Source organism: Olea europaea, chromosome 15 (genome assembly GCF_002742605.1).
Source record: "Olea europaea var. sylvestris chromosome 15, O_europaea_v1, whole genome shotgun sequence".
Taxonomy (NCBI): Eukaryota; Viridiplantae; Streptophyta; class Magnoliopsida; order Lamiales; family Oleaceae; genus Olea; species Olea europaea.
Window position 1 is genome coordinate 11,902,098 of NC_036251.1, and position 12,193 is coordinate 11,914,290.

Genomic DNA, 12,193 nt, shown 5'->3' on the forward strand with positions numbered 1-12,193 from the left:
CTAACGTCCATTTATTCTTTGAATTCTCAATTACTTTTCGTTGCATCCAATCTCATTTTGTAAGTATTTAGAATAAAAATCACATTTAATCATTGTTTTTGTTTATTTTCGTCAAATAGAAGTTAGAAATAATAAATTGGGCATCAAAAGTATAGTCCTTGTGGGAACAATAATCCGGACTCAAAAGGTCAACTTTACTACTTGTTACGATCCATTCACTTGCGGGATAAAATCGACAATAAGTTTTTGACGCCGTTGCCAGGGACTATTTTCTTTTAGTCTTAATTTATTTTTTATTTTGACTGTTGTTTGATTTTTTTATTTTTCTTTTATTTATAGAAAATTATGTTCGTTGTATGCTTCGTGCCCAAGACGACGATCTTGAACCGTTTGATTCGGAGATAGAACGTGCCTTCAGACGAAGACGCAAGGAACATAAACAAAAACAGCAACATCAAATGGCTGACAATCAACAAATTCATATCCCTATTCAGCTAGTTGGACAAATGGCCGCAAGAGTGGCACCACCGGAACAGCAGCATGAGCGAAGGGAAATAAATGAAGGTGATTTGCCAGTATCAATGTTCCTGACACCTATAGCAGCACCCATACGCTCCAGTATTGTGTATCCAGATTTTGGGGTGAATAACTTTCAGATCAGGCCAGATTGGATTAACTTGATGAGCAACACTCTGCAATTCTACGGGCTACCTCATGAGAATCCGAACACACAAATCTCCAAATTTCTCAGAAATTGTCAAAACTTCTATGCTCCGAGGGTCAATGAAGATGCTATTAAATTACGACTGTTTCCATTTACATTGAGAGATACTGCATTGGAGTGGTTATATGCGGAGCCTCATGCCAGCATTACTACATGGGAAGAACTTATCAGGAAATTCTGCAACAAATTCTTCCCACCAGCCAGAGTAGCTAAAATCAGATTGGAAATTCAAACTTTTCAACAGAAAGAGGGAGAAAGCTATCACGAGACATGGAATAGATTTAATGAGCTGATGAGAAAATGTCCAAACCATGGAATCACTCAAGGAAACCAAGTGCACTACTTCTACACTGGACTTGCACCATTGTCAAAATCTCAAGTTGATGCCTCTGCTGGTGGATCAATCATAGGGAAATCAGTGCAACAAACCATGGACCTATTTGAGTTAATTACCACCACACATTCAATGTTCTCATCAGAAAGAGTGGTACCACCAAAGGCAGGAGGAATGTATGAATTAGATAGCACAACATCTACCAACGCACAGATAGTAGCTTTAACAAAACAGGTAGAGTTACTTGTAAAATTGCAAACACATGGAGCAAATGCAATGATGGCAAGTTTAGCATGTGAGAATTGTGGGAGAAATCACGTTATAGAGAGCTGCATGATGCTCACTTCTTCAAAGGAACAAGTAAACTTTATTCAAAATAGCTCCTGTAATTTCACCTCATATGGTAACAATTTCCAACAAGAAAGAAGACCAAGTTTGGGGGAGATGTTTCAACAATATGTGCAGAAGACGGACAAGGTGTTCCAGCAAATTAACACTAACTTTCAAAATCAACAGGCATCCATCAAAAAACTGAAGACACAAATTGGTCAGATAGCACAACAACTTGTAGAACATCCACAAGGGACATTGCCAGGCAATACAATGATAAATCCTAAGGAACAGTTGATGGCAATTGAAGTAGTGGAGAACGATCCACCCAGGGCCCCCGTAAAAGTTAAAGCGTATGTACCTTCACTTCCGTTTTCCCAAAGATTTCGAAAGAAGTCAATGGAGCAAAATATTCATGTCATAAATACAAAGAGCGAAGTACAATCACCAGAGATCACTACAGAGAGACCCAAAAGAAAAGATGACCAAGAAGTGATTGATGAAGCTACAAGGGTAGAAAAATCTGCACCAAATGCAACTGAAAATAGAGAAGGTACAGAAACATCAGCTGTCAAAGCACCAAGTCTAGACAAAGCTTACATGCCTCCCATTCCCCTTCCTCAAAAGCTCAAGAAGAACAAACAAGACACAAACTATGAAAAATTCCTCGATGTTCTCAAGAACCTCCAAATCAATGTTCCGTTCATAGATGTGATACTACAAATTCCAACCTATAAGAAATTTTTGAGAGAGATGTTGACAAAGAAAAGAAAGCTTCCGGAGTTTGAAACCGTGGCATTAACTAAGGAAAGTAGTGCAAGAGTTCAGAGAAAATTGCCTCCTAAATTGAAGGATCCAGGGAGTTTTACTTTACCAGTTTCAATTGGAAATTCCTATTCAACTAATGCATTCTGTGACACTGGTGCTAGTATCAATCTAATGTCGTATTTTGCTTACAGGAAATTGGGACTAGGTGAACTCAACTCAACATCAATAATGCTACAACTCGCTGATAGAACAATCACAAAACCACGTGGCAAAGTTGAGGATGTACTCGTCAAAGTAGGAAATTTAATATTTCCTGTGGATTTCATTGTATTGGACATACCAGAAGATCGAGACATTCCAATTATATTGGGTCGACCATTCTTAGCAACGGGACGAACCCTTATTGACATGGAGAAGGGAGAGCTAATCTTGAGGGTGGAGGACAAGCAGGAGATATTCAATATTTACATCCAATATGAGAAACCTCCCAATAAAAATGATTGTTATAGAATTGATGAAGAAGAGTCACCTGATCAACGAAGGTGTCAAAATAAAAAAAACAAATTTTGGAGAACTTCTTGATAGAGATAAGAATGGGCAAATCAAAATTTGGAGAGCAAAAAGGGACTGCATCAATGAAAATTGCACAGAGTGTAATGATGGAATAGCTTGGTTTGAGCCACCACGATAAACCAGCGGCACAAATCAAGCTAATGACTTAAAAGAAGCGCTTCTTGAGGGGTAACCCAAGCTTTTATTTTATTTATTTTGTTTTCAAAGTTCTAAGATAGTTTAATTTATAGTTTATTTAGGAATCATCACCCATATACCTTCTACCCATAGGTCTTGGAGTAATTAAATTGGTTATTAAATGTTTGAGCTAAGTAATCCTTGTTCCATGAGTTTAATTTTTCAGAAACATGACGTCGCGGAACACTTAAACCAACATGGACATGGAGAAAATGGGATAAATCTCAAGCTTGGGGAAAAATGTAGAAGAAGAGTCAATCAAATGCAACACCAAGACACCACAACATCATAGGCAATACTGACATTTCATTTTCCTTTAAATTTTACATTGAGGACAATGTTTCAGTTAAGTTTGGGGGAGTAACATCAGTTGCTTACATTGTTGAGTTTCTCGAATGCTTATGTGTGATTTGCTTTTTTATGTGTTTGTGTTTTTATTTAAAAAAAAATTTTCGTTTCGTGTTTTTGCATACTTGTGCGTGTTAGATAACATTGCCGGTATTTATATGTGTAATTGAGAACATGTGTTGATTTATAAATTGTGGACGAGTTATGTGTTTGAGTTAGATTTTTGCTTATTCATGTGAAACGAAAATTATTTTTTGCACGTGAGTTGATTGTAGCATTGTGCATGAGGAGATTGATTCACGTTTATAGGTTGAAATAGAGAACTTAAATGCTAAACCCAAACAACCATTAAACATCACAATACCCTTAAACCAAACTTTGGACGTTTGGATGATCGCACCGTTGTAGGGAAGTTTGGAGATAAATGTGGATTTCGTGTGTGTTAATTTTTGTGTGAATTGTCTAGGACCAATAGGATGAAAATTGGGTGAAAACCTTAAGTTAGAGGTCGATTTTCGAGGATAGGTGTTTAATACGGGACATTGAACTAATCACCGAATAAAAGAAAAAAAGATCCCAATGAGGACAACTTTAATAATCTCATTGTGAATCGTCTCTTTGTAGCCTTTATGACTCAAGTGATTAAGCTTGTAAGGGTTTAAAATCTGGTGCCCTAAAGTCATCTGATTTGGGAGTTATCGGCCTAAAACTCGCTACACGGGTCATTTAGAAAGTTTAAGGGAGAGACGTCTGCACAAAGAGTGATTAAAGAATAAAGATATATATAAAAAAAATTAAAAAATAAAAAGAGAAGAAAATAGATATCAAATGCCTTGATTAAGCTCCGAACACTTGTTTTAGAGGATTAGACTTTTGATAAGGGGTAAGTAACTTGGTTGATTCCTAGAGGTTGAAGCAGTCAAAAATAAGGAGAATCCTCATTTGTTGACATGTGGAACTACAATCAGTAAAATCTAACCAAACTTGAGTGGTGTAAGAAATTAGTATTGAAAATTTAACCTTAGGTTACACCCTTGGAAAGAGAAAAGAAAATAAGTTTGGGGATGTGTGAATCCCACGAGCAAAGTAAGGAAAAATTTGACTTCTAAGGTCGAGAACTGGGTCAACTTATTATTGTACAGCGTTGCACTTGACTCTCCACACACACCCCCGTTGTGCATTGAATAGGCAAGAATTTAACTTTTGTATTATAACTTTGAAGTAGTTCATGGAATCGAAGTTATGTTTTTAATTCTCAGACATGAAGGCAAGCTATCTAGCGAAATTTATTTTAAGTGATTTTGTTTGTCTTAGTTGTGCATGTATGTCCATTAATTATTTTTACGGGTTTTGGTGTTTGCTCGAGGACAAGCAAAAGATTAAGTTTGGGGGTGTTTGATGAGTGATTTATTCTCATTATATTATGCCATTAATTTCACGATTTTGCTATCTTGGAGGGTATTTTAGAAGTCCTAACAAGTGATTTTGGTGTTGTTTTGTAGAATGATGGAAGTCTAGAAAACAAGAGCTAAAAGAGGTCAAAGGAAGGAAATAGGCAAAAGCTAGCGAAATTGGATGAAATGACCAAAACATAAGAGATCCAAAGTTCGAGGATTAAAATGCAATTAATCAAAAGTCTTGTCGAAACTTGAAATGAAGATCCGAGAGTTCTAGAAGCCAACTAGATGAAGGAAGGTGTCAAAGGGATCAAATTTAGTCAAGATATGATCATAAATCATTCTCCAACAAAAAAGTTTTGCGCCGGAGTTTTGGTCTCACATTTAGACTCATTTTTGACGTAGAAAACGAATGAATTGAGAATGATTCCTGAATCAAAATTGTAGTCCTTTGAATTATCTTTTCAACTCATCTTGAATCACTTCAATCGGATATCGAACGAGAAAGTTATGCTGAAAATACTGAAGGACGCGCAGAATACCGTTTCGAGCGTACCGGGCGCCCATCTTGCTGAAACAAGCAGAAAGTCAGCGCCCAGGCGCTGCATTCCGAAACAAAAGGAAATTCTGATTTTATAATATTTTCTCGGCCCAATTAGTAACCTGTTGTTCCCTAAATTCCAAGATACTATAAATACACAATTGAAGACCTAAATTAGGGGAAAGCCGCACACTAAAAAGCTGTGGAATCAAGCCACGTGTTCTTGACATATTGGACAGAAGACAACAAGAAGGGAGATTGAAAAGAGAAATTCAAGAAGATTAACATCAAGTAATTGAAGATTAGAAGTATTCATTGGAAAGGGAAGGAGATCTTGGTGGAAGAATTCTACTTTTTCTTCTACATCTTTATTACAAATTCGGTGATGCATTCTAAGACAATTTCCTATTTTTCTTCCATTATTATGAGTAGTTAAATTTGATTTTAGGGCGAACAATGTAATCTTTTGGAATCCTTTATTTCATGCAATTGAAATTCTAGTGCTTTTATATTTTATGTGTTGATTTTAATGTTGTTCTTAATACATTTAATTACTTGATCACTAATTAGATGATTTGTGAACAATGATTGTGTAGAGATGCGGATTATTTGTTTAGACCACATGTTAAAATCCGATAAATTGATATAGAGTGTAGAGATACTTATATTGATTGCTGCGGTCGTGTGTGAATTCTTAAAACCAATGTTTCATTTAATTAAATTTAATTTGCATAGAGATGAAATTAAACTAATTAAATAGGCTCAATAAGAACTCGAAAGGGATAAGTTGAATACAATAGAAGAATTCGACCGAACACTTAGGTTTTATGAATCTTGATTTATGAAGTAAAGGTAACCAATAAGTGAAATTGTTCCGCCCTAACGTCCATTTATTGTTTGAATTCTCAATAACTTTTCGTTGCACCCAATCGCATTTTGTAAGTATTTAGAATAAAAATCACATTTAATCATTGTTTTTGTTTATTTTCGTCAAATAGAAGTTAGAAATAATAAATTGGGCATTAAAAGTACAGTCCTCATGGGAACGATAATCCGGACTCAAAAGGTCCACTTTACTACTTGTTACGATCCGTTCACTTGCGGGATAAAATCGACAACAATCGCGATAAGCTCAATCATTTTAGAAATAGCAAAATCTAAAAAGCACCTTAAGTACTACTGCCCTAGAAAAGTGTCAAACTACAAAATCAAGACGTTGAACTTGGTATATTTCCAACTATCTTAGGTATTTATAGTCCATATATAACTTACAATAATATTAATATCTTTTTATTCTCATGCATTCAATTTTCATACCTAACCTCTGAAAGTGGTGGCTGGAATGATACTACTCACAATTAATCCATTTAAAGGGTAAGTTACACTCAATAATTAAGATTTTCAACTTTATATTTAAGACGAAAATTAAAGTCAAAACTGAAAATTTAGGAAGGTTTTAATTTTGAAATATTAAAACTTCATTTTTATGTTACACTTAAGATGTAAACAAAATTATGCAGATTAGTCATGATAATACACCTCTTTTAAAATATTAATTAAGCACATTATTGAAGTTTGAATCTTTTAGCCATTTGTTTATAATCAAATCATAGAATTTCCATGAAATCAAAATATTCCATATATTCATGTGCATGACAAAATACCAATTTTTATTTTAAAATACTCTTAAGATTTCAGCATTTAACTTGTTACACGTGAAATAATAATATAGACACTTGCCTATTCAATGCACTTCCATAAGCTTGCATGAAACAACATGGTCTTACCACTAAAACCTGATCTATTGCATCCAACAATCAATATTGTGAGGTACTAATTCATTTCTGCTTTCAGTATCAGGATATTAAGACTCATGCTCGATGGTTTATTTACGTCCGTGACTAATTTTCAGAATCTAATATGCAATACTGTATTTCTTAGGTTTGTTCCGCCAGGCTTAAACTTTAGTTTTATAACTTTCATACCCAAAGTTCAGGAGGCTAGGCCAACAGTCACTGACAACTTCTTTTTCAAGATTAACACCAACACTTTAACCAATTAAGTCCCATTGGCTCCAAAATTGTGTCAGATAATCAATACCAATTTGCTAAGGGGCGGTAAATTGAAGAGTGCATTGCAGTGGCTTAAGAGTGTGTTAGTGCTTTGAAAAAAAATGATATTCGTAAAGCTTTTGATACATCAGTTGGGATTTTCTCCTATGGGTATTACAATGCTACGGATTTAATGCCATTTTTGTGCTAGAACAAATATTTAAATCTGCTAGAATATGAGTCTTGGTGAACAGGATGCCTAAGGGATATTTCTGATGCTAAAGAGTTGTTCATCATTTATATCTCCTTTAATTCGAGAGAATTATCTATTACTCATGAGGAGAGCTAAATGGATTATTAGTGAATACTCATGGGTGAGATTCTAATAGACCCCCAGTTCACATTACCTACCAAAGGCGCAACAGAGGGACAGGGGCAGAAAAGAAAATGTAAGGAGAAAGAAGGCCACATGCACAGTTACGTAATCTGTTGAGAGAATGATCTAGAAGCAGAGCAACCTATAAATAAGGATAGTCAAGTCCAATAAATCAGGCAGAAAATTGGTATTCATCTGGAGAGCAGTGGACCTCTCAAAAGTGCACATTTATTCCATTATTTCCTCTTTTAATCCGTTCATTGTAATTCCGGATTCGTTCTTTATATTACAGATCATTCTAGTGTAATTTCCAATGCATTAATGAAGTATTTTGCTGTGTTTCAGTTCTCATTCATCTTAAAAGGTGTTAAATAGGTTGTTAATATCCCAAAATCCTATCAACTGGTATCAGAGCAAATCGGTCCTGATGATGAATTTGATAGATAGAGTGGGGAGTTTAGAGGGAACCCAGCAGAAATTACAGGAGCAACTGGAGGGAATACAACAGGGAATTGATCGGATGCAAGTGGAATTACAGAGAGTGCAAAACATGGAGAAAAACATGGCAATCATCTCCGAGCAATTCACTTTCATGAGAACAAAGTGGGAGGAGGCGGAAAGGGAGAGGAAAGGAAAGGGACAAGATGGAGGTAGAGATTCAGAATATATTATGCACTCTGAGATTTCACCTGCCCTAGAGACGAAAAGTAGGGAGTTGGGAGGTGCTGTTGGTGGGAATTGGAGACCGAAAACTAAAGGGAGAAAGCTAGAGATGCCGGTGTTCATCAGGAAAAACCCAGATGAATGGATTTTTTGGGCAGAACACTATTTTATTGTAAACCAACTGACAGAGGAGGAGAAATTAGAAATAGCAGGTCTGTGTTTTGAAAAAGGGGCGCTAGCTTTGTATCAATGGAAGCAGAAGAAAAGGAGGGTACAAAGGTGGGATGAGCTCAAGGTCCTGATGCGAGCTTGATTTAGGCCTTCCATGGAGGGAACCTTGGAGGAGCTATTCCTCACTCTCCGACAAGAAAGCTCAGTGGTAGCTTACCGGGAGGCATTTGAAACTTTGGCCGCCCTGATTGGAAATATATCAGAAGCTATCTTGGAAGGTCATTTCCTAAATGGGCTAAGCCCAAAAATTAGGGTCGAAATCAGGGTAATGCAGCCCAAAGGGTTGGACCAGATCATGGAACTGGCCCAAAGAATTGAAGAAAAAAAATCAGGCATTCCAAACCCATGGACCCATTAATAGTAGATCGAATCCCAGCTCCAATTGGGTCATGTCGTCACCATGAAGCAATCAGATTTTTCCCCAGAGCTCTAGCCCCAAGCCGACGATGACCCGTTTTTCCATGTCGACTAGCGCGACCAATTCATCCTTCAAAAAGCTCAGCGAATCCGAGTTACGAGCTAAGAAGGAAAAAGGGTTATGCTTCCGTCTTGATGAGAAGTATTCCATTGGACACAAATGCAAGAATCATGAACTGCAAGTTTTGCTAGTTTGTGATGAAGGCGCCGAATAGCTGGGTAGAAGAGCCAGTGGAAGAAACGATCGAAGAGGAGAAGTCGGTGGTCGGGGAGTTGGTAGAGCTGCCGATGAACTCCGTAGTAGGACTTACATCGTCTCACACTATGAAAATTAAGGGAAAATGTTTGAAGGAGGAAGTACTAGTGTTAATCGACTGTGGAGTAATTCATAATTTTATATCAGCAGACCTGGTGAGGAAATTGGGTTTACCAAGAACAGAAACAATGGTCTATGGGGTCATCATGGGTACTGGGCTGACAGTGCAAGGAGCAGGGGTATGCAAGGGAGTACAATTATCACTTCAGAATATTGAGGTAGTAGAAGACTTTCTACCTTTGGATCTGGGAAGCTTCGACGTAATTTTGGGAATGAAATGGCTGTCCACTCTAGGTCAAACAAAAATCTATTGGAGGATACTGACAATGAAATTTCAAATTGGGGGCACTACCATGACCTTGAAAGGGGACTCGAGCCTTTGTAAAACTCTGGTCACTTTGAAGGCTATGATGAGAGCATTCAAAAGGGAAGGAGAAGGAGTACTTCTTGAACTGGGCTGTTTGGAGGTCGAGGGTGGAAAATTAACTGCAAAAGATGCCTACAGAAGTTGAACAAGTGCTGAGTGAATTTAATTCAGTCTTTGAAGAGCCGAGAGGTTTACCACCACCACGTGACCAAGATCACGCCATTACTCTCCAACCAGGGATAGCTCTTGTCAATGTGAGGCCTTATCGCTACCCCCATATCCAGAAAAAATGAAATAAAGAAGTTGCTTCGAGAGATGTTGGCAGCTAGAATTATCAGACATAGCACCGGTCCATTGTTGAGCCCCGTCTTATTGGTGATGAAAAAGGATGGCGAGTGGCGATTTTGTGTAGATTATCGAATAGTAAACAAGGTGACAGCTCCAGATAAATTTTCGATCCCCAAAATCGATGAATTATTGGATGGTTACATGGAGCAACGATCTTCTCGAAATTGGATTTGAAGGCAGGGTACCATCAGGTACGGGTCAGATCTGAGGATATCCCTAAGATAGCCTTCAGAACACATGAAGGGCATTACGAATTCCTTGTGATGTCGTTTGGTCTCAAAAACGCGCCGGCTACATTTCAGTCACTCATGAATGAGTTGTTCAGAGAAGAGTTAAGGCGATTCGTTCTGGTGTTTTTTGATGACATCTTAATATTCAGCCGCAATGTAGGGGAGCATGCGAGACATTTGAGAAGGGTATTGCAAGTGCTACTCCAACATCAGTTATATGCCAATAAGAAAAAATATAGTTTCAGCCAGCCGAAGGTAGAGTATTTAGGGCACATCATTTCTCGCCACGGGGTGGTGGCAAACAAATTAAAGGTCCAAGCTATGGTGGATTGGCCGAGCCCCAGTTCATTGAAGGAATGGCGGGGTTTCTTGGGACTTACGAGAGACTACCATCATTTTGTAAGGTTCTATGGCAAAATAGAATGGCCCCCTAACGGAACGACTTCAGAAGGACAACTTCTACTGGGATGGGGAAGCCGAGCAAGCCTTCAACAAACTAAAAGTAGCAATGTCTACTATTTCCATTCTGGCTCTTCCTGATTTTAATAAAACCTTAGTTGTAGAAACCGATGCTTCAGGGTTTGGATTAGGTGCAGTCTTGATGCAGGACCGACACCCGATTGCATATTATAGCCATGCGCTGAACCCGAAGGGAAAGATCAAATTAGCTTATGAAAGAGAGTTAATGGCGATCGTCTTCGCTGTTCAAAAGTGGAGGCACTACTTTCTGGGCCAAAAATTTTATGTGCTCACCGATCAAAAAAGTCTGAAATTTTTACTGGAACAACGAGAGGTAAATCCTAAATACCTGAAGTGGTTACTTAAATTGATGGGGTACCAATTTGAAATTCATTATCGGACAGGGAATGAAAACAAAGCTGCAGATGCCCTTTCCAGAGTTAGTTCTTCGGCAGACTTAATGGTGTTATCAGTTCCTACAGTGGTCCAGCTAGACACTTTAGCTGAGGAGGTAAGATCAGATCCGCAACTAAAGGACATCACTCAGAACCCTTCAAGTAGACCAGGTTATGCTCTGGTGAATGGTCAGCTATTGTTTAAAGGGAAATTGTTGCTTCCAAGAGGTTCAAAATTGATTCCACTGGTATTACAAGAAGGACATGACAGCAAGATAGGCGGACATTCCGGGTTTCTGAAAACTTATAAGCGTATTGCAGCAAATGTCTATTGGGAAAGAATAAAGTCTGATATCCACAGGCATGTCAGTTATTGCATCATTTGCCAACAGCACAAGTATAGTGCCCTCTCACCAGGGGACCTTTTACAACCGCTGCCCATTTCGGATTGCGTATAGAAAGACATTGCCATGGACTTCATTGAAGGATTACCGAAGTCAAGAAACATGGATACAATCGTGGTGGTGGTGGACTGCTTGAGCAAGTATGGACACTTTATTGGACTCAAACACCCTTTTACAGTAGCAAGTGTTTTTGTTAAATAAGTGATACGACTTCACGGGATACCTCAGTCTATAGTCTCGGACAGGGACAAGGACTTTATGAGTCGTTTTTGGGAAGAGCTATTCAGACCGCAAAGTACTAAACTCAACCGGAGTACCGCTTACCACCCCCAATTCGATGGACAATCAGAAGTATTGAATCGCACCTTAGAAACATATCTCCATTGTTTTGCTTCAATCTGACCTAAGTCCTGGTTTAGCTGGTTACCATGGGTAGAATTATGGTATAATACCTCTTACCATACAGCATCCAAGACGACTCCTTTTCAGATCATATACAGCCGTGATCCCCCATCATTGTTGAGGTTTGAGAAAGGGTCTACCCCGTTGTCAACAATAGAATAGCAACTGCTGGAATGTGATAAGGTCTTGGAGGAATTGAAGACACAGTTACTCAGGGCTCAAGCTAAAATGAAGAGTAGAGCAAATTCCAAAAGGAGGGATGTTCAATTCCAGATTGGTGAATTAGTATATTTGAAGATTAGACCCTATCGCCGGAAAACATTGGTTGCCCGAGGGAATGAG

General features: G+C 38.1%; 2 protein-coding genes across 2 annotated transcripts; both read left to right on the forward strand.

Moving 5' to 3' along the window:
• The first annotated feature begins 356 nt into the window (after window positions 1-356).
• LOC111411243 lies at window positions 357-3,900 on the forward strand. Its single transcript, XM_023041793.1, has 3 exons — window positions 357-2,361; window positions 2,500-2,698; window positions 3,879-3,900. Exons 1-3 carry the CDS (start codon window positions 357-359, stop codon window positions 3,898-3,900), a joined length of 2,226 nt encoding a protein of 741 aa, XP_022897561.1.
• A 5,228-nt stretch (window positions 3,901-9,128) lies between these two features.
• LOC111411244 lies at window positions 9,129-9,758 on the forward strand. The gene has a single exon (XM_023041795.1). It carries the CDS (start codon window positions 9,129-9,131, stop codon window positions 9,756-9,758), a length of 630 nt encoding a protein of 209 aa, XP_022897563.1.
• Window positions 9,759-12,193: the final 2,435 nt, after the last annotated feature.